The sequence below is a fragment of the Augochlora pura genome, chromosome 2 (assembly GCF_028453695.1).
Source record: "Augochlora pura isolate Apur16 chromosome 2, APUR_v2.2.1, whole genome shotgun sequence".
In the NCBI taxonomy this organism is placed as follows: Eukaryota; Metazoa; Arthropoda; class Insecta; order Hymenoptera; family Halictidae; genus Augochlora; species Augochlora pura.
In genome coordinates, this window is record NC_135773.1 from 20,567,996 (window position 1) to 20,592,335 (window position 24,340).

General features: G+C 34.7%; 1 protein-coding gene across 1 annotated transcript in view; it reads right to left on the reverse strand.

Annotated features, from left to right (window-relative positions):
* Positions 1 to 8,416, reverse strand: part of LOC144473416 (uncharacterized) — a 26,634-nt gene extending 18,218 nt beyond the window's left edge. The window contains exons 1-2 of the mRNA XM_078187270.1: positions 8,299 to 8,416; positions 3,931 to 4,238 (exon numbers count right to left, since the gene is read on the reverse strand). Of these exons, the coding sequence (XP_078043396.1) occupies positions 3,931 to 4,234 (304 nt within the window). The 5' untranslated portion in view covers positions 4,235 to 4,238; positions 8,299 to 8,416. The remainder of the gene's footprint in view (positions 1 to 3,930; positions 4,239 to 8,298) is intronic.
* Between the last annotated feature and the right edge of the window lie 15,924 nt (positions 8,417 to 24,340).

The window sequence follows — 24,340 nt, forward strand, 5'->3', positions numbered from 1 at the left end:
CAATTCTAATAGGAGTGTATTACGATTAATTTGCAATTTGTGATAATTAAACTACGAATTTTCATGCATTAACACATTGAGCGCCGACAATCAGTCACTAAAATCCTCACATAGTGAAAACAATTTAATTAATTAAAGCGAAACTGGAAAGTTAATATTTATTACAGGGGCTGACATCAGAGCTCTTTCGCATCCGAAACATTCTAGCTGAATTCAATTTGTCCAAATATATTACAATCGAAATCAATTTTCAAGACTGATCAAAAATTAGTGTCACCCATATTTGCCTCGGGCGGCGCTCAACGTGCTAAACGAAAATTGTCTGCGAAACCAGATAACAGGAGTTAAATATAAATATGTTTCATAATGTCGACAAGCTGAATGTGATTGATCAATTTGTTGAATGCCTTTGAATGTATCGTATGTTATTAATCTGTTATTTTTGCAATAGATATCAATATATATATAAAATTTATAGTTTAATCATCGTCGTTGCCACATGATAGAAATATTAAAATCAAGCTGCATTTTGTACTGATAAACGTAATTTCACTGCGTCCCAGTAATAATGGGTATTTATAGAAACGAAAGAAATTATTATGAACAATCGAAGCTTTACTTCGAGAATATTCGCAATTTTATATCTTGTCTTTCGAAATCGCGGCATCTCGATTATGATGTGATAAAATTAGATATGATATGTCTAATATGATAATTAGATGTTCAATGGATTATGAATTTTACATGCCCTGACAAAAATTTTATGCATACATGATAAAAATCGATACACGACAATTTTTATTTTGCATAAAGACCCGGAGCCTAATCTTCGTCGGACTTAGATCGCGGTATTGCTAAAAATGCACACGATCGTGACATAATAGTTCAGTATAGTGCAAGTTGTCGCGTTAATTAGAATTTAGTATGTAACGCAAAAGTTTAATGCCACAGAGTCGACGAAACAGCCATCTTCTCTCTTCGTGATGTCGCGTTTGTTCCACTTGCTTTGTTCTCCAAACTAGCTAAATAGTCTGTTTCTGCGCGGCCTGAATCCGCTGGCTAACCCAATCATAGCAAGCGTAGTTGCGGAAACGTGTTCGGTGTGACTAAGGACTTGAATAAATACGAATGCAAAATGTTTGATCCGAATGTGATGGTATTACTCTTAGAAATTATAATACCTCGACGGAATTATTTATAAAAACGTTGTTCACGATCCGAGATTCGGATCTGCTAATTTTCAGTTTCATGAAAAGATCCATTATATAAAATAGAGGAATACAATAAACATTACTTCAAAAAACTATATGTTTCTATTAACATATAAAATCAAGAAGTATATATTAAAATCATCCCATTATGATTCGAACTTTTCATATGTGTGTGCAGAATTGAAATAATTCGGAACCGACAATTGTAAAACAAATGAAAAAGATTTTACAAGGAAGCAAAAATATTAAAAGAATTCAAGAATGCCACTAAACTACTTACGAATTAATTAAACAATCGAACGAAGAACTATTATTTTTATCGATCTTCCGTATTTGACGATTAATTTAGAAAATTTTATCATCTATAGTATATACAGATAAATTTACGTCTTGTTAACCAAGAATTGAAATCTTAAAATCGTGCGCTTTCGGATAATATCTCTTATATTTCGCAATCGATAACTACAGGTTGATCACGGTTTTGTTATCGATTCTTTTGTGATTTTATTAACACATGTTTTATTTTATTAAAATATGTTTTATTTTATTAAAACATGTTTTATTTTATTAAAATATATTTTATTTTATTAAAACATGTTTTATTTCGTCGTTTCTTTCTCGTAAAAATATTTCAAATAATTTTGATCCCCCGGAAGTGATATCGTGAAATATTCGCGCGCGATCCTATGGAAGAATTCCGACGTGCGCGCGCGCGCGCTCGCGCTAATGAAGGACCGCTCGTAGTTTACACAAGCATATGTATAACATACAGGTGAGTCCTCAGTCATCTGGGTCAATGTGAAAAAAGTAGCGCGTAGAAATTCTTTCGAAGCTGGGATCGCCGTCGATTTATGCTAATTCGGGCGAGTTTGAAGCAGCTTGTACCGTTACCGGCACCGGCGCGCGGCACGTGAAACGCGCGCCTCTCACGAGCTTTCCGTTTTGGGCTTGTTTGAAACGCTAACCCGAGCCTCGAATGTTTGCGTAACGGCGACGCTCCGGTTTGCGATTTCAGCCATTGTTCGATACGATGAAACATTAGCCGCGTCGTCGGCTGTAACGACGAAAGCAAAAGCTGTCCCGCCGACTACTGGCTCTCCGCGATCACAGTTTTACGGGGTTTCCCCGTTAACGCTAAACGCGGCGAGGTCGACAAATTATAGAATCGAATTTATTCGAATTCTCCGTAATTCTTTTAATATAAAATGAAATGTATAAATATGATATGAAATGTATAAATATAAAATGAAATGTATAAATATAAAATGAAATATATAAATGCAAAATGAAATATATAAATACAAAATGAAATATATAAATACAAAATGAAATGTATAAATATAAAATGAAATATATAAATACAAAATGAAATGTATGAATATAAAATAAAATGTATAAATATAAAATGAAAAATGTGAAACTGGCTGTTCAATCGATGACGGTGGTACGTATAATGTTAATTGGAAAAGTCTCGTGCACGAGTATGCCGGAAACCATCTACTGTGCGATACCATGCGATTCATTATCGAATTAACCGCATGCATTATAATATGCATGCATGTGTAACGATAAATTGTGTAATATATATTTCGACAAACTACGTAACGTGTAAGATACAGGGCAATTAAAATTTGATTAAGCTTAACGATAGCAAAAATTGTTTTAAACATAAAACACGTTAAGAGGCCATCAAGCGATGTAACAAAAAAGATGACAAATATTTTAAACGCCAAGTTACTTGATGCGGCTTGAATAGAGTCGATTTGGCAGTTTCCTTTCGGATTTGTTGTTGACGGCTAGCCAAATGTAGGTGAACGCGACAAATCGATTGAGTTTTCTCCGAATCTAGGACTTGGGTAAAAGCTATTTGTTCCGCGTTCCCTACTTATTTTGTTCGAATAGAATTTTAGCTTTCTCGGCAACAGTATAATACTTTTGAACGTAAAAAAGGGCAAGCGTTGACAATTTATTGAAATGTCAAACGCATTGCTAACAAAGAGTACTTTTTTAATGGACATTTTATTGAACCCTCGCGAAAAATGGAAACACCCGATTCGATAAAAATAATAACTGTGCACCGCGATACTTTATTTATTTATGACATGTGCAGGCTTTTAAAATGCAAAAAATATATGCAGCAGAACTAGAAATATTTTCATTTAAAAATTTTTATAAAACAATTTATGAAAATGGGAATTTGTAACATATAGCATATTGTTTTGGTTATACAAATTGAAACTAAATTTCAGTCATTCATTCAGCCATTTTTTCGTTGCTAGCTCCACATGAGGATTCAGAAGCAAGATTATTGTCCTCTTTTTCAATAGATAATTGTTTTCTATAATTACACTCGAGTGATGACTTCGAGACACCCCTAAAAAATTTTTCGCGAACTACAATCATTTTTACGTTATCTTTGTTTATATTTATAAAAACTGTTAACAGTATATCAGTTCCAAGAATCGCCAGATTTATAGAACCATAATTAAATTTCATATGCTTTCATAGAAAATATCAAAGACTATAAAATAAAAATATCACTTTGAGTTTAGATTAAAATGAGTTTAGAAATAAAAAAATGTGTAATCAGCTATTTTAATCGATTAATTAGTTTGCAAGTTAATTTGCACGACCTCTTGCATTCTAAAAATTTGCACGAACTATAAATAAAGAACAGAGAACAAAGTAATTGAAAGATAGTAGACAAACAGTACATTACCTAGTAAGTCATCGATGAACCGTTCCAAATAATCGGAATCATCATCGTCATCGTCATCGTCGTCATCATCGTCATCGTCGTCGTCGTCGTCGTCGTCGCCGGTGATATCGAAATCAACGTCGTCGTCGTCGTCGTCGTCGTCATCATCGTCTTCGCTGACCACGGGCGGCTGGACTGCCGCCTGTCTTCCTGTCGCGACCACGTTCAAGTTCGATGATTTCTCCTCGGAGATCTTCGGCACTGGTGTCGCGAGTGATCCGATCGCCAGGCAGCACACCACTGCCAATAATATTGCTAACTTCATGGCTCTGGAAACGATGTCGAGAAAACAAAGAACATTTTTGTTAATCGCACAATTCGTCCCTCTGAATGACTTTATTGCATTCACCGATTGGTTATACCAATTGGGTATATTGATTGGGTTCACTAATTGGACCGCGAATGTTACGAATTTATATTGAAGAGGAGTAATCGCAATTTCAGCGCTTCGACTGGAACGTGAACAATTTCCAAATTTCATAAAATTAATATTATACAGTCGAGTGGCGTCTCTGGTCGCGTTCCAAATAAAATTTGTTTGTATTTTTAAAAAATTGTTAAAAATGTCGTAGCTGTTGCGCGAGTCACAAGATTCAAGGTTTTAGAGGAAAGAGCTAAAATATTTTATTTAATTAAATCAAAGTTAAAAAGTTATCGTGATTGCAAATCCGAAATATGTTTTTTCACTTCCGGCATTTCCATTTCACGTGATTTAGTGCAACTTACGGGCATGAAATAAAAACTATTGGCGCGTACGATATTTGCTTTTTGAACGGTCTTGTTATATAAAACGAAATTCGATAATTTGAAAATTGTTTTAGGACGTTATATAACAATTTTTAATGGTATCATAAAGTAACCGCTGGAACGCAAAAGGTTAAAAGAATTGAAGAGCAATCGATCTACTAAAATTATTTTTAAAAGAAGAATATTCTGTTATTGAAAATATGTAGATTTATTCTATATTTATATATAGAATAAACACAAAAAATATATATATATACTATTCTATTCTACTATGATTTATAGAATTTATTATTGCGACAAAAAAATTTGACTTTCAACACTTGAAAAAAAAACTTTACACTGTGTAAAATAAGAGATTACTAAATTTCTTTTTAATATTTCCCAATCATTAGCTAATAACTCTGTAATAAATAACTCATTGAAAACTACTTTATTAGAAATTTTACATTTTACCTGATCCATTTTAATAAAGCAGTTATATCTAAATGTTATTCTTCTAGATTTGCAATAACTTCTTGAACAAGAGTGAGAAAAGACAATGGAAATATTAAAAATAATCGCAATGAGTCAATTGAAACTGATTAAATAATTCTAAAACGTAAATTTTAATTTTCAATGAAATTATACTTCAACCAAAGCTAACAACAATTGAACGGAAATATTGGTTGCCTAAGTAGCTTCCCAGTTATTGCTATTAGAAAATATATATTTTGTTACATTATTTTACAAAGATAAGAAATGTTACGAAATGTGTTCCTTAAATGGAGTATTTTAGAAAGATAAAGACAAAAATAATACGAAAAGTCGCTGTTGCGAATATAAATATTTATAAAACCTAGTGCAACACCATTGTCTTTTATCAGTTCCCTATCTCAGGACGTAAATGCAAAATTCCATTTACTCGGTGGTTGGCCACTCTGTGTCTTTGCAAACTTGTGTTGTAAAAAACGAAAAGGCCACTCTAATGTTCTGGATGCTTGCTAAGAAAGCTTATAAAAGGTTCTTTATATTTATATACCTAATATAAAATATAATAAACCATACATTTTCGCGATGATTATTAAAGCCAAATAATCTGAACACTGATATGTTGCAGGTGCATACTACACACCATATATCGATATCGATCCCGTCGAATCAGTTGCGCACATCATTGCAAAGGATTATCTGCCGTGGATTAGTTGTGTTTTCGATACGTTTCGATTCGAATTTCAAAGCGATCCAATATCGTAATGGCTCGATCGTTTCAACGTTATATTACGGTGAAAATAAATCCTCCATCTACTGACATGATTAAAAGCGGATCCATTTGAAGTATGCCCAAAATAAATCAGAATTTACGTGAACGAATAATATTTAATGTTAAATTCAAAAGTATTAATATTTGTTCTTCCTGACGAATAATCGAAGTCTTCACGTGGTTCTATAAATACTAGAGAAAAACTAACATTTCCTCGGTCGTATTCACCTTTTCATAAATAAACTTATTTCGAACTTCACTTCTTCAATATTCACTCATTTGTAATTATTTCAAATGAAATTCGTATTAAAAAATTGTGTGATATCGCAGAGATGATTGTCGAAGATTTACGAAGATTAAATATGATTTGTAAAGTGATTCCGAGAATTGTTAATAATGAGAATGCGTTACTGTTTCCAGCGGAAGGAGCAACGAGAAATCCCAAGTTTCTCAGGATCACAGGGGAATCTCGGTTGACACGCGGTCCCGTGACCTTCGACGGGGAGCATCAGAATTCCCATGGTGTTTTATTCACGCACACACGCGTAGCACACAACTTAGCATCCTGCGCGAATGGCTAACGGTAGGCAAATGAACGTTACTTGGCCATTTTCCAAGGAAACGGCAACCTTTTGCCTTTTTTCTTTTTCTCTTTTTTTTTCACAGTGAAATCGAGAATTCACGTGTCGCGTTTACGCATATTTCGTTTCACAGCGATCTCGGTATTTTACAGTTATCCTCGCAGTTATTTCGATATTTATCGTTCACTCGAAGACGTAAACTCTCGGTCAATTTTTCGAACGTTTTTTAGGTTTCAATTTGAAAAAAAACGTGTACGATCTAAACTTTGAAATTCGTTAAAACGGTACCAGAAATTACAGAGAACGCGAAAAGTTGTTAAAATCTTTCTTCGAATTTTACAATTATAAACTGCTAACTTCAACTAAAAATAGATCGCACGATTGAAAACCTGTAGAGTGATCGCAAATTACCATTAGAAAATTTGCGTTCATTGATGATAAACGAGATCTGCTAAAAATTAATCCGAAAATTGTTCACTTTTAATATTTTGTATTAAATATTGCCGATGTCACCGTTGCGTATCGCACGCGAATACAAAGCATCTGAAATATTACTATGGAATGTTCCTGTTCACCGATGAATAATACATAGAGCGTATATGGTTACAGCGGCCGCCATATTGGATATTCGCCGTGCTTCGACACTCTAACTAAAACTAACTGTACCTCATAAGCAAATTGTTTCCAGACCTGCTAGAATTTCAACGTGCTTGATCACCTTGAATTTCGCGAACGTAATTTAAGAACACCCGGTGGATTGTATTTAACTGAACGAACCTCGTCGACAATTAAAACAATTCGCAAAAATGTATATAACAAAGAAGAATTCACAGACTGCGGAACGCTTCGCGAATACGAAAGACAAATTGAATGTTATCGAGAGACGTCATTTCCTTACTTAATTATTGCTCGGAGCTAAGAATAATTAGCAAATATCTGATGCATTCCTCGATGCTTATATTAATTGTTTCGATCCGAATCGAGGAACAAAGTTTCGAGATTTACCAAGTACAATAAATAAAGTAAAAGTAACGGCGAAAAGAAGAAAAGAAAACACCGATTATAATAACTGATTAATAACTGATCAATTTAACTCTTTGCGGTCGAGCGGTGACACCAAGACGCCGCTAAGAATGGTCGCGCCACGTTTCAAAATAATTATCATCAAATTTGAACGCGTTCCAAAAATTGTTAAGAGGTCACATCCGCTGCACGGGTCACAAAATTTAATTCCGTAACGCATAAAATATTCCAGGTTATATAAAATGTCCCCGGTCATAGAAAGTCTCGACAAAAATATTTTGCATTTCCAATTCGAAACGGCCTCGAGTGCAAAGGATTTAAGCCACGATTTGTACGCGCGAGACGACGAAGTCCGTCGCGAACCTTAAATCATGACCGACCGAAACGGATACGCGCGTTCGAAGCTCCTTCGAAAGACGATATCGTGTCTGTGCAAGTGTTCCGACAGCCATCCGCAGTCTACTCACTGATTGCTGGAAAAGCCTCAGAAGACGGAAGAGGTTTTTGTTCACTGAAGACCGATTCGATCACCAAAAATCGGTACGAAGATCGTGCGCTACGAGCGGATCCAGGATAACGATAAAGTCCGACTCTTCTTGGATCACTGACGCGCGCGAGACGACTCGTCCCAGGGATCGCAATAATCCAGAAAATAACCAGGAAATATCCTTTCGAAGGGGGGGTATGGGGGAGGGGAGGGGGGAGTCGGAGTCGAACCTTCGGTTCCAACGAACTCACCTATCTTCTGTCTTCTCTGTACGTAGGTGGGAATGTCCCCGTTCCCTCAGCGGTTCCTGCGGAACGTGTTACTTGTGGCCGGAAAAACACGATCGAGCCGTTCGATGCGGTTCTAGGTGGGTATCGAGGACGCGTCCGATCTACCGAGCGACCCGGTGAGAGTGTTAAAACAGACGAGGCGCCTCGCTACGACCCTTTTATACCGAGCTACCTCCACCTCCTTCGTTCTCGTTCGTCGTCCTCTTTCCCGATCCAGTGTTACGCCTTCGTTCGTGGTCTCCACGTGGCCCGCGGACTGCGTTTTCTCCCTTTCTTGAGCGACGTGCATTGTAAAAACCGTGACCGGCGGTCTCGCCGGACACGGAAACCGCGTCCGGGGCGATCACGGCTTCGGAACGAAATCGTGATAATAAATGCCGCAGGAATGTGGACGTCGAAATACCCGCGCACCGGTGGTGTACCGATCGCGATTCTAGCCGGTCAAAATTAAAAAGCAATACGTGCGGGGACAATTAGTACTTCTGTTTCTTCCTAAATTCACCGAATTGAGAGAAAGTCATCTTATCTGCAATTGTTATTATAAATATCAAATAACCTCTTCTTTTAACACTTGTACGCTATATAATAGTGCTGATCGCGATTCTAGCTGGTCAAAAATCGAAACATGCGGCCTCGATGATCACAAATTGAACAATCTATAACGCGATTTTGATGAAATAGATAATCTTGTTTTAACCACTTGCACTGTAATAACGAGTCAAACTTGTGAAGATTTTATGCAAGCCCTACTAAATATAAATATTATAAATTTCTCCTACATCGAAGTAAAAATATATTCTACTGTCAGCAAAGTATAGAAACGAAGGTAAATAAAGACGATAAGGAAACAAAAATTGTCTGGTCCAATTATTAAAAATATTAAGGACAAGTAAGTGCTAATCAACGTAGCGTGAAAGGAGCGATAGTGCAAGGAGGTAATACGGCGATTGTTTAAATTCTAATGAAGCGCTCTGATCTATTTTATTTCTTTGTTTTTTCTTTAATATTTCAGACAACGTACAAGTAAAATCGATGGTTATTTCGTAAATATAACGCATTTCGTTTGAAACGTTTGACCAGCTGGAATCGCGATCTATCGCGAGCATCATCGCGCGACGATGCTCGAGGACGTGGACGTGGACTCGAACTTGAACTTGAACAGCGCGCGTGCCGTCGTTGTCGCTGACGGCAGTCGGTGCCCGAGTTCAAACTACCGAGGTAAAATGGGGCGTTCAGGATATTTAATTCTCCGCACTCAGACTAACTCTTCACACTAATTTAAACTGTAAATCTGAAATCATTTTTCTGGTTTATAATATTTCTGTTTTGTATAACAAAGTGGTTCACATGAAATTGAGTCACCCGACTCGTATAACAATTAGAATTTTAACAATTTTTTAAATATAAGCTTTGGTGATATCTATGAAAATAATTTTGGAATTTGGTGCAATAATTTCAGTGGCGCCGCAGAGTCGCCGCTCGAGTGCAAAGGGTTATGGCTCCAATGACGACCGAAATGTTCAGCCGAGTCCTTTGCTTCGCTGATTTCGAACATTTTTTCCCCCCCTCTATTGTTCGACTATTCTTCGGTTTTCCCCAATTTTTTAGCAACACTTTGGTTGCTAATATTTTTAGAACAACTTAGCAAGGTGTAACGAAGTGAACAAACGATAATACAGAAGAAATTGTGTATAAAAATAAAAGATAATTATAAGTTATAATTGCATATAATAAGTTATAGCTTATTATACTATATATAATAAGTTATAGTTATATTACTATATATAATATAATAAGTTATGAGTTATTATATTATATACAATAAGTTATAATCTTTCATAGATAATATAAGTTTAAAAAATACACAGAAACCATCGAAATTTACTGTACATTGGTGGTTTATTACAGTTCTATTTAAATTTAGCATTTTTCAGAGAATTGATTAACTCAAATAGAAACTGCAAAGACATTTTAAGTATTTGAGAATATTTTTATATTACATATATAACTTGGTATAATTATTAAAAACTAAAGGACATTTTCACTTGTGTTACAATTAACGTTAACAATTTTTACTCCATAGAAAACCGCAGTTTTGTGATCATTCATTCTTCACAATGGTTGCCACGATATCTCAGTAATAAATATATCAATCTTTTTCTAATTTTATCATCACCTTTCTCAAATAATCAAATTGTCGATTTTTGGAAAGTTATTATTCTAGTTATAATATTAGTAATATAAAGATGTTTATATAAAATATCGATATCGATATTATATTAAAATATCGATTATAACCGTGGTTGCCACAAGATTAAGCCAGATCTCAACTGGAACTAGTGGGTTACTATTACTTATTACTTATTATTTATTAGTCTCGTTGCTGCTTTCTAACAATCTCGTACAATAACGATCATTAAAATCAGGTTTAACCTAGAGATACTCGCTCGAAGAACGTAGAATATTTTACAAAATTGTTACATTTTCAACTAAACACTCGTGTGCTCAGAAATAAACGTTTCGCTCCACTTACAAAATGAGCTTAGTCTTAAGATACATCTTATTACGTGGAACGCGTCAGTTAGAGTATAAGAAATCGAAATGTAATGGAACGGGATTCTGGGTTATTGTGGTACTGTGTCATCAAAGATTTTGACTGAAATTCCAGCCGAAGCATACCACGCGAACGCTTCTATTTCTTTCTATTTAACACTAACCTTATCAAGTCGATCAAAATGACCGATTCCACGCTTTTTCTTATACAATTTTTTGGATTATAAAAAGTCTTTTATATACGAAATTATTAAATGGGTATCACGATTCGAGCATAAATTATACGAAATTTATTTATCGATAAATGTCCCCCGGGATTGCATAGAATATTCGGGGGTACTATATAATCTTGTCGATTATTAAGTCTTCTGTATACGAAATTATTTAATGGATATCACGATTGAAGCATGGATTATACGAAATTTATTTATTGATAAATGTTCCCCGGGATTGCATAGAATATCCGGGGGTATTATATAATCTTGTCGATTATAAAGTCTTCTATATACGAAATTATTTATTGGATATCACGATTGAAGCATGAATTATACTACAAATGGCGGAAAGTTTAAATAAATCCAGTCTTGTCATTCTTCTAAAGCAAAACGCGTAATCACTGTTCGAGCTCGGCAGGTTTAGCGTTAAACGACTGATATACTTTTCAGTATTCATTAAAAAATGATATATAAAATGAATTAAAATAACATTAGCAGAAAACGCAATGGAATACTATTCGAGATTATAATAATTTACGTTACTTTCTTTATGAAGATAAATCATAATATCGCAATTGTTTTATATTACTGTAAACTCCAATGTCGTTGTTGCCGCTTTGTTATAAATATTGAACCGATATTTCATATTTTTTACAGAAAAAGGTTTGCATTACGATTACGTTTACAATAATCCATTAATTTCTAATTTTCAAAGTTCGCTCATGAAAACTGGTAAACGCAATGAAGAATTCGATGTAGCTGGGAAGTTTTAGCGTTAAAAAAATTCATAAATAATTCGAACGAACCTAATTAATTGCGCAGTTGCCAGAAACGTTCATTTTCCAAGACGCGATATCGATTGAAATTGTTCTTGCGCGTAATATTGAAGTTCTCTCTCCAATAAAGGCAGAAATTCACTTGCCGATAACTAACTTATCGAAACAAAAAGAAGAAATCACTCGATCGGCGAGTGAAATGAGAAAAGTCATCACGTGCCTCGATCGACTATCGGCGGCTGGCAATCGATTTTCGGCATCTCTCGCGTTCAATCGCGTGATCCAGAGTCTGGATACCAGACGCGAAGCAAACAAAGTAATCGTTTTCGAATCGAGCTCCTTACAAAAGGCACGTGCATTTACACGTGTATTTTTAAGCTTCGCCTTATTTCGTGTTTCGGCAATTCGTGTCGTAAAACAATTATAAACTAATAAAATAATAATTATATCGTAATTTCTTTAGGTTTGAAATCGTCATTTTGGCAACAGGGCATAAGTTACGATTATATTAAATTATTATAATAATTATATTGTATATTGTATTACATTATTATAATTATTATATTGTTACTGTTATTAAATATTTCGCAGTTCGTCAATGATATTTGCACAATAGCTAGTTTTCAACAATTTTTTAACAATTATTCTATGACGTGGTTAAGTCGTAATGGCTCGCAGTGATTCGTTTCGAAAATGCGATTAACTTGCCTTGATATAATTTTATACTTTCTATTTTTCAATAATATAAATGCACAACGGTTGGCGAAATTGTTATACTTAATCAAGAAGATGCCATGTTTCGTAAGTTCAAGCGATAGAAAAGAATAGACACGTTTACTGTAATATTATAATATCATTTTTTAATAGCAATGTTTATATCTAAAAATGAAGATTCAACAATTTACATTGAAGACTATATTCTAGACTAAGATAAAATTAGACGTACAGTAAGGTTAAATCATTAAAGCTCGTACACGAAAATGTGGCTAAAATTCGTTATAATAACAACTATAACAATATTATACCAAACTAGTCCAAGATCTGCAACTCGTTAAATACACTCGTATATTTGCCTTTATTTCGAATGGTTTTTAATCATCCGAATCCACGACCATCGCTTATTTTTAGTAAACATCTTCTCAGTAAAATAATTTTGTCACCCTCTTATAATACATTGTATAATACAAAAAATATTGTATAATGTGATTTGAAGAAAAATTACAATACCTATCTTCTTCCTCTTCTAATTCTACGATGAACCGTACGAGCGCCTTTTCTTCTCTCAACAGCGAGTACATTGTTGTTGAGTAGTCGTGGGTGTACTTGCAAAGAGAAACGGGACCTCGCAGGTGAATCCGTGTACTGCACGCGGCGACGACGAATATATTTTACGAGCAACGACGAGGATTCATTTGGTGGTGATCGATATCGGACAGCGACTCACTGTTATTATTCATAATCGGAGATTCGAACGTATCACGAAAACGAAACCATGTTATCGTTACATGTTAAAGTGTAAGAACTGGCGCTGGAACTTGAACTACCCGTATCATTGTTAACAATATCGCGCGATTGTACAGATTTATGAATTTTTCACTAAAAGTGTATACTATATTATGTAATATATCTGCGCTCCAAATTAATTCTTCTGTAGATCGTTATTTTTATCTAATGTAACTTTTTCACAGATCAAAATTGGTCGTGTTTTATTCAATTTTTAAAAATACGATTTTGCAAAATTATTTATAAGATAATACAAGTTTGATTACAAATACTGAGTCTTCTGCTAAAGCTATTACAAAGCGATATCTCCATTATCGTTAACGATACTCAAAAATGGTATAATTTCTTCTCAAAGGTCATATATCTCGAGTTTTCAACGTCATCAATAATTTTTTAAGTGGGATTATATTTCTATTGTATTTCTATTTCTATTATATATTATATTATATATTACATATTTCTTTTTTCTATTATACATTCTATTATATATTACATATTTCCTTTTTCTATTATAGATTATATTATACATTATATATTTCTTTTTCTATTATACATTATATTATACACTATATATTTCTATTATTATATTTAATAATTAAATTTCTTATAACTCGATATGAATTTTGTTACACGCAATATCAATAAGTGAATTTAATTTGCAAAAAGGTGAATTTCAAGGAGTTCAGAAGTAAATTGAATTGCAACAAAATAGATCCAATTTACAATAGAATTAATTAGTACTGTGAAAAGTTGGAAGGACTAATTTGTAGTCCAGAGATATGAATATGATTTGCAAACGGATTAATTTTGTGTATCAGCATTGTATCCGAGGCGATATGGTTGCATCATAACAGCGACTGTCTCTGATCCGTTTCCATATTGAAACACACATTACACGTGTGCAACGCCGACTGGAATTGCAGTGCATACGGGGATATTGGAATATCTTCTTCGTTTACGAAGTTCGTGGCGGAATTTTCTTCCCTTAAACTGGTGGCGTTGAACCTGAGGCGGTTCGATAGTAAATTGCTTATACCATGCGCACGGCAAGGTTGAATCCGCTGGAGAACGAAATCGTGATTCGTTCTAGGAAGCTACTTTCTTTCGGGACTTTCGTGGATCCTGCATATTACTGTTCTGATATTTAAACATCTAGGGAATTGATGTTAAGATAAACAAACGTGCCCATAATTATGAAAGTGATCTAAATCATATATTTCTTGTTTCGAGATATTTAATGAATTGCATTTGCATAAATTAAAATATATTTTTACATTATGCGATGGAATATATTTTTACATTACTTAATGGAAATTTATTACAAATATGATATTTTGTGTGAATTTCATACGGAAATGTTGTTTCTAAAGTTTGAATCGACTTGGACCATTTTCAAAATTAACTGACTGTCCTATAAATGACCCTAAAGCAATAAAGAACTATGAGTTTTATTTGAAACAATAACTTTAATGAAATAATTCATGCACATTTATTAATAATTCTAAAAAAGTAATGCATTTTTATCATTTCGAGTTTTTAAGATTTTTCAAATGTTCCTGAAAAACTGGAGGAATGTATATCGTAGAAATTACATTGAATTAATTTAGTTTAAAATAATGTGGTGTAAAATAACTGATAAACTCATTTTATTTTTAAATTTTGACTTAGACCACTTTCATGATATTGGGCAAAAATATTTTGTCAATTTATCCACTGATCGGTTAACGAATGGATGTTCAGATAATCGATTTTGCTGCGACATAACACAGTACAGACATGTCAAGTGAATTAATTGGTTTGGGGATTTGTCAATCAATTTGGGCTTGTAACTTGTCAATCAATTTGGGCTTATAACTTGTCAATCAATTTGAACTTGTAACTTTAACCCTCTGCACTCGAATTGAAACAATAAAATTGTTACACTCAACCGAAGCTCAAATTTCAAAAGTTATCGAAAATATAACTGTTATGTATATTAAAAATGCTATAAGTCAGAAAAATTATTTTATATTTGATGTTGAAATGGCTTCGAGTGCAAAGGGTTAAGTAGGAGCGTCTTAAGTTCAGTGTCTCACAGATTTACAAGTGCTAAATACGGATTTATAAATGTCTTTTAATTCCAACACGTTACAAAATTAAATTAGTGTTTTACCATATATCATTTAGCCTGTCGAATAATTTTAAACAGGATCCTCGAAAATTGACGCCTTTAATTGTTACTTTAACTATTTCTTTTATATCTCATATGTTACAAAATTAAATTAGATTCTTTCCATATATCATTCAGCCTGTCGCATTTGAAAAAGGATCCTCGAAAATTTACCCTTTTAATTGTTACTGTTTGATCGAGCATTGTTCAAGTATATTTTCATGTCCGCGACTTAATTGAACTACATCTATAAGCTATCTCTATACCTAAACTATATCACTTCGCAATTTATATAAAAAATGAAACTATAGAATTAATTAATATTAAGGCACGAAACGTCGTCGAAATAAAAGATTGGCATCATTTCGAAATTATACATGAAAAATACGAAGAGAGCTTAATATTAAAAAGCAGTTCAAATGAATTGTCTTACGATCGAAGTCCTACAATAAATTGGCCAACTAGATAATCATCGTTTCCAAAGAAATGTTTCGAATATAGAAAAAGAGGTTTTCTAAGCTTGTTTATTAAAATTGATTCAGTTAACGTCAAAACTGCTTGAAGAGGTAAAAAATCCGTTTCTTAAAGAAAGGTGCGGATAAACGATGTTTAGGCTGTCGACGTGTTAGCATTAGAATCAGAAGTTGGAAAATTAATTTATTGGCGCAGATTCTAATCTCAACAGTGATCGACGCGCCATAAACCTCGAGGTGTGACACAACAGTAAGTTTGATTAGGCGCACGCCTCTTTGTCGTTGTACAAAATACATGATGGCATTAACGATAAGAAACGGTGATATCTGATTTGTCAGTTTGCGATGACAATCGTACTGTTTAGATTTGCATATTGTAGCGTTACACGGCGCCCCATTTTATTATTCACAGTCTACGCTATTTACAATTGTCTTCCGCGTATGTGGTATCATACCGTTCTTTACAGCAACACTCATCGATCGCTCGGCGGTTCAATCAGAATTGTCGGCTGTCCGCGACGCAGTGGCTCCGTAACTACCCCTTTCGTCAGTTCTTTAATTAGGGGCTGTCGTTATGGCGACGTTACGGCGATTCGATTGACCCTTTATGCTATAATATCGAGCCAGACCTCTCCAAAGTATAAATATTATTTATTTCATCTAAATGGAAATCGAATTGAATTCTTTTGTTATCACAGTCTAGAAACGGAATCAAATAAAATAAATGAAGACAATAGAAGAAGCAAAAATTATCTGGCCTTGTTATTAAAAATATTAAAGACGAAATAGTGCTAATCAACGCAATGTGAAAGGAGCCGTAGTGCAAGTATTGCTCTGTTTTATGCGAAGATGTATTGTATTTCAAGCTCTCTTTTACCAATTAATATTAATATTAATACAGTAATATTATATATAATGTAATGCTCTATATTATAGTAGTGCTCTGTATTGTAAAAGCGGTTTACATTATGCAAAGATTTATTGGTTATTGGAAGCTCTGGTTTACCAATTAATATTAACGTTAATACCCATTGAATTCCTCTAGCATCCTACTACACGCATACGTCCACCTCTTGTCTGATGCTTCAGCTATCGAAGTTTCTGTTAGTCCTACATACTATCTCAAATTCCCTCCCACAGGCTGCGCACAAGGATAATTCCACAGCATTCGACATTAATAATTTCAACTCGGCAATTCCCCCATCTTTTCTGCTTTCGTTTCCGATTTTCTTCCCCTACCACCCCTTTCTCCTCTTGCCTCGTCACTCCCTCGAAAGAATCGACTCCGTTGGCCCCCGTGTCTGGTTACAAGCTGTCTTTACTTTCCTCCTTAACGGCACTCTTTTTTCGCTTCATCTTTTACCATTTCTCCGTCCTTTCTCCACGCGACTTCACCACTTTGCATATCACGCCGTATCTCTCCTTATCTTTCGAAGAGCCGCGTTCCATTTCCCGTTTCCCTTTCTTTTCTCCGACGCGCCGCGGGAAAGAGCTACTTTTACATTTAATGATTATCCTCTGACCACTTTTCCACCTTCTTTTTCCCTTTCATGTCCCCTATACTGTATCCTGATATTTACAATGTCGCTGCCTCCTCTTTCATTTCTCATCTTGTTGTTCAGCCTCCCTTCTGCGCTTTTCAGTGTCGTTTATCTTCTTCTTCTTTCAGTTTATGGTATAATAAATATTTTTTGCACACCATATTCTGTGGAAGAAATGACTGAAAATTAATTAACCCTCTTGATACCAAACAACGATATATCGTCGTTGGCTATTATTGAAAAGATAGTTTTCTTAATATTTTTATTAAACAACAATTTCATTTCTTTCTTCTTCTCCCTTTTTGAATTTGTTATTTATTAGGTTTTTCAAAATTCTTACAATTTCTTTCCGAAACTTATAAAATTTCGTCAAACTAGTTTTAAACTTTCGCTCAGCGAAATGTTTAAAATTTTGTAAAATCATAAAATTACACAATAATTAAAATGAATCATGAATAGAATTTGAATAATTAATTCATATATTAATTATTTATTAATTCATCCATTCATTCATTACTCATTTAATTACTCGCATAAATTATAATAAAGCCGCCGATACGAATTTTAAAGAGTATTTCAATCGCATATAATAATGTTCGTGATATTAGTTACATCGGTAAGTTTCGTTTACGTATTACGGTTGCCTCGCTACTGTGCTTTTGTTAACGTGCACGTGATTCCGAAGCAGCTTAGATAAGAGAATCGGCTGACTTTTATCTTGATAAGATCTTTCACCTTGTCACGGTTATGCGAATGATTTGACTAGCATTAAAAGTCTTCTTACTCTTACCCCTACGACGACGGACTATATTAAAAACTGTACTATAGTATAGTCACTATACTATATCGACGATATTTTGAAATCGTTTTTTTAAAACATGACATTGGTAATACTTCTTATATAGTTTGTTGTTTGTTTGTAACGCTGACATAACCTCGTCTATTAGCCCTCATGTAACTGGAATAATGTATTTGTTTTAATTGACAAGAATTTAGTCTAGTCCTATTGTTTGAAGTATACGAATATGTACAGTCAAACGTATTAATTTGTAATATCAAATTATACAATTTAATTATTTGAGTCTCTTAACCAATTAAAAGTTTCATTCGATGAGTCTACAATTGCATTGTGTCTTAATATCTAACACAAACAGGCTGTTGAACTTTTAATAACAAAATTAATAACTACGATGTCGTGTAATATAAATATATAATAATATAATAAATATATGATATATATAATACAAATTCATAGTATGGATATAATCATAAGAATGAAGATACAATTATTTTTTTATGAGATACCTAAAAAATTGCTATAAAATATAAATCATTATTACAACAAAATATGTAAAATATGAGATAACTATTGATGAGATATCTAACAACTCGTTATATTAAAATATAAACCAGATCAGAACAGCAGAAATTAGATCCGCAATTTTTCGAGCGGATTTCATTTTTTCCAGAAAGATATGATAATTAAAAAAGATCGTACACGTACTTCCGATTGCGAATCTACCTCTTGTTTATTTCGAGTACTATAAACAACAACACGTAATTACATACACCTCGATACCATTTGCTTGTATCGAATATTACAATGTGATATTGAACTGAAATCATCATCTGATACGATGGTATCACAGGCACGCCAACGATGAATTATCCAAGCATTGACGCACATATGCGTTATCAGCACAATTTAGATAATAACAACAAATAGTGGCAAATGCCTGTTGCGATTAACGGATGTGTCTTTTTCTTTGAAATTATTTAATCGTACAATAAATTCAATTGAAACTAGAAACAAGGTGTGAATAATTAAATTATGTTCCAGAATAATATTTACAACGTATGATGTTCTTATTCAATTGTTCATTTAATAGTTTACGAAATTATACACATCCGTCTACAAGCGTACGATTGCGTACATTAATCGTGCGTTAGTCTCCGACAGCTGTCAAAGGTCGACTCTTCTCTATCACTTAATGCAGTGATTTCTTGACAATCCTTTTATTATTGTCGTTTTTAAAGGTTGTTTATCATAAAACAGTTTTTCATTGATTAGCGTTACAGTAACCCTCGACTGGTATAATAATTTTTGTAAAAGTCACTGGTATATTTGGGTTATGATAGAATTCAAATAAATGTAATTTTAATCATTCTAATTTTAATAATTGTAATTTTATAATAATTTTAATTCTAATTTACAATAATTTTAATTCTAATAATTGTAATTCTAATAATTATAAATCCAATAATTCCAATTCCAGATAAACGTTCCAGTGATATTTTTATTCCATAAAATAAAAATTTCATCTCATTGTATAAAATAATAAAAACACGAAGTATGAAGCAGAAATAGAAATACAATGTTGGAGTCGCTTATGACCGCAGTGTTCGAATTAAATATTGAACAGTACCGCTGAAACCACATCGCACAACCAATTGATCAAATAATAAAACATAAAACATAAAAATGTATATCAAGTCTTCTTTTTACTCTGTATCACATCGAAAATAACACAATTTTGTTTTTCCAGTATAAAACGTAATCGTCTATTGTTAATATCAAATATTAAAATATCATAATATTAAAAATCGCCATACATCACATGATTTTACTATACAATATGCTATACGATTACTATACTATATTATACAAAATATTCTCGAACATCGTCAGATCAATATAAAATTTCGAAAATAAGGAACCGGACTATATAACACTTCACAGAATTCACTGTGAAATATGTTCTTTATTCAACAATATTCAATAACAAACCTAACTTGACTACGCTAACGAACTCGGTATTATATAATTTTGCAACACCCTGTGCATACAATCGTCGCCATAATTTGCAAGTACTTCTGACGATCTGAACTAAGATATACCAAACAAAAAGAAGTTAACTTGTGACCAACTAGAAATTGTCATAAAAAACACAACTTTAACTAACAAAAAGACCGGATTCGCTTTAACACTTTTAAACAACTCGGTGTTTTCGATCTCATAAAAGGTTAAGGTTGAATAAAAATAAGGTTAAGTCACTGTTAAGACAATGATCTTGAAATATCCTAGACATTTTTAATCGAACCAGTAGGAATAGAAAATTTGTGCTGATTGAGAATAATGTTGCAACAAATTCTAACAAACGCCCGGATTGAAAATCAAAACCCTGGTAGCATTGTCCTCGGTCGTAATCGTCTTCCGTTTGCTTCTTTCCTCTTTTTACTCGATATCGCGGATGACTTCCATAGACGCAGGCGTACGCGAATAATAGCATCAACATGATGCATGCGCGTAAAACGTTGCGCGATAAAATACTCACGAGACCCTACACAGATATCGCAGCAATAGCGAATAAGCGCGTCTTTATTGTTGCTTGCCGCAGCCCCCATATTGAAGCCTGACTTTATCGCTTTAAAGGCAACGTTGTTTTCAAACGGTGAGAAAATTGATACGTTTCTTCTGCACGCTAAACGCGATTCGAACGCGCGTATTTAACAAAATTCAGACTGGAAAATATACGCTATATTTCTTATGGATATATTATAGAATATATACGCTATATACAAGCTATATACAAACAAAATTCAGACTGGAAAATATACGCTATATTTCTTATAGATATATTATAGAATATATACACTATAGACGAACAAAATTAAAACTGGAAAATATACGCTATATATATTATAGATATATTGTAGAATATATTATAGAATATGTACACTATATACGGACTATATAGGCTACCGACGCAGACTTTGTTTACAATTTATTTAATTTTTATCTTGAACATCTTCACGAACATCGCTTGCCACTCCAGCCTAGAATACCTTAAAAATAACACAGTATACATGGCTACCGCACGAGTAGAATCAGTTCAGGTTAGAAATCGATAGGACAACCAACCCTTCTTACTCGTGGGGTGACTCTGAGTCACCGCTAAAATTATTCAATCACGTCTCAAGGTAATTTTTATACAACATTTAGATTTAAGAAATAGTTAAACGGTGAAACTATTGGTATGAGCGACAAGAATCAATCTCGTATAAAAGTGCACTTTGTTGCATAGAATAAAAATGATGAAAACCGGAGAATTTATACGGACGAAATCTCGAACGAAAATCGACTTGTAGAAGGAACTGCGAGATACTGAACGATAGTCAACAATGCTTCGTTTTCTTAGAAGCGAAGATCAACTATTTTTCATCGATTAGACCGACACAGCTGGTCTGTATACTTGATTTAAATTTTCTATATTGTCATTTCGCGATCGATGAAAAGCAGTTAAAATTCGATTCTAAGGATACGACGCATGGTCGGCCATCGTTTAGTATGCCGCAGTTCCTTCTACGACCCCGGGCGTCCGCTGGTGCACAGGGCGGGGGGCCCTAGGCACCCTTCATAGCGACCGCCGCGAAGAATTGGTGCGAGGCGCGGCCTACATGCATCGGGAAAGAAAGTATGGGGGAGCAGTGAGCGGACTGGCTCAGTCTAGGGGTGATACGCTCACTGCTTCCCACGGGACGCGGCCGGCCGTCTACATCCACCATGGATACGTAGATGGCCGGCCATGGCGTAGGGGAGCCGCGGATGGAGTATCATAGTTCCCGCAGCTGCCCCATAGAAATCGTCAGCTGTGGCATAGCGTCCAAACGGTCTTGGTGGGTCTATGCCTGCCAAGCATGGCGGGAGGCAATATAAGATCGACAGGAACCCCACACTGCAGTGAAAGTGAACGTTAATGTAATCTGCGTCGTTTCACATACATTTTACAATTTCTGGATTACAACATTTACAACTGAATTGGTAAGTTTTTCATTAATAATATTTGTGAAATTTTTGAAATTAATAGGTCCTTTCTAAAATCCTTGTTTGTACTTCGAACGCGGCTCAAAGTCGTAGTGTTAGACCTGTCCTTCGCGCCGCGGGAATGAGTCAGTTGGCTCGCATGCACAGCGGCAGGAAAACTCGTCCGTGCGCAGCCAACTTTATTCCTTAATAATTGCAAAACGAAGCCGCGGATTGCATTTTCGCTAAGGAAAGAGTTACTTGAAATGATCACAAGTACCCCCAATTTCCGGGGTGCGAGACATTTTTGGGACACCTTGTATATAACTCGGTGTAAGCACATGGTACTAGTACCACACGTGCTCGGTAACTCCTTCTTGACGTACGCTTCAGAAAATGTCGTTTCCGCGAGTATATTTTCGGAAAAAAGGGTGGTAGTAGCATCGTTGCTGACGTAAGTCCGTGTACCAGTTCCACGGCTGTTTTCGCACAGCCGTTCAAGCATTTTACGCGACTCGCGCGAGCCTCGCAAGTATCACCTTTTCCCGTCTCGGGTCTCCATCCGCTCGTAATATGGGATTTGGTGTCAGAACGCGGCGAGCAAGTAGTCCGCAGCGTTCGTGAATTAGTAATCAGGATGTGCGTCTGCGAGCGGCGTGGCGCGGCGCGGAGCGGAGCGGGTACGAAGAGGAGCGGGAGCGGCGAAGAGAAGCGGCGCGCGTACATTTTCGTGCACACAGGTGGTGCGGTGGCACGCGGATGGGAAAGAGAGAGGAGAAACGATCGAGAGAGTGACTTCCAGAGGTGAGAACAAGAAGAAACGGAAGAAGAGAGGGAGGTCGGTTATTGTCGAGGGGAAAAAAAGGGAACGGGGCGGGCCGCGGGTATCGACAGAGACACACGCCGACGGGGAGAGATGAGGACGATGACGAGATGAAAAATTGAAAGAGAAAGTAAAAACGAGAAACAGAGAGGATAGAGAGGGAGAGAAAGGCTGGCGGAGTTGATCGCGGGAGAACGAATGATGGAAGCACGAGGAAGAGGCGAGGATTTTAGTCGAACTTGTGGAAGATGGCTGAGATTATGTGTGCAGAAGATAGGGGGCGAATATTTAATAATTATACTATGGACAATGCTATAAGTTCTATGTGTTCTATGCTTGTTCTATACATTTATGGAAAAGTTGATAATCGTTATTTGAAACGATAAGGAAGGGATTTAAACGCTTGCACATGACTTCTTTCACTCTGCTTCAATTAGTACTTATTTGTCCTAAATACTGTCCCTAATAGGACCGGAAATTTTTTATCTTTTGTATTGCCTTTATTTACCTTCATTTGTAGACTTTGATGACAGACGAATTCAATATGATTTCGATTTAGAGGAAATTAATAATATTCGTATTTATTAGATCTAGCATTGAATATTAATACGAGCCTGACTCGTTATTATAGTGCAAAGGGTTAATCCCTTGCCGTAATATTTGACTCGCTGTTGCAATGATCAGAACGTTTTTCGATTGCTATAATATATCAACACATTCGCACCGGGAAACGAGAATTCTCGTTTAGTGTTACATTGTTAAAATACCTCGATTTATATGAAAATTTAAGGAAAAGTAGCCCGATGCAAATGTGTTAAAAGAAAAAGAAAATTTATATTTATTTATATAATGTACCAATACTTAAATATTGGCGACAAGTGAACAGAATTGTATTCGGATTTAAAAGCTCAAAATAGCATTCGTACTTAACAGGTTATTACTAGAAATCCTATCACGTGTCAGACTCGTGAAAGTATGGCAAGGGGTTAATCGACTTTTTAATGACCAAACTGTATTCAAAAGAAGCTCGATATATTTTTCCAATATAAGTAATTACATTATGTCAATTCAAATAATTTATATATATTAAATGAATAAATAAAAAGATAAATCTATATATATTATATAAATAAATACTCGTGGCGCGAACAATAAGGCTGTATACA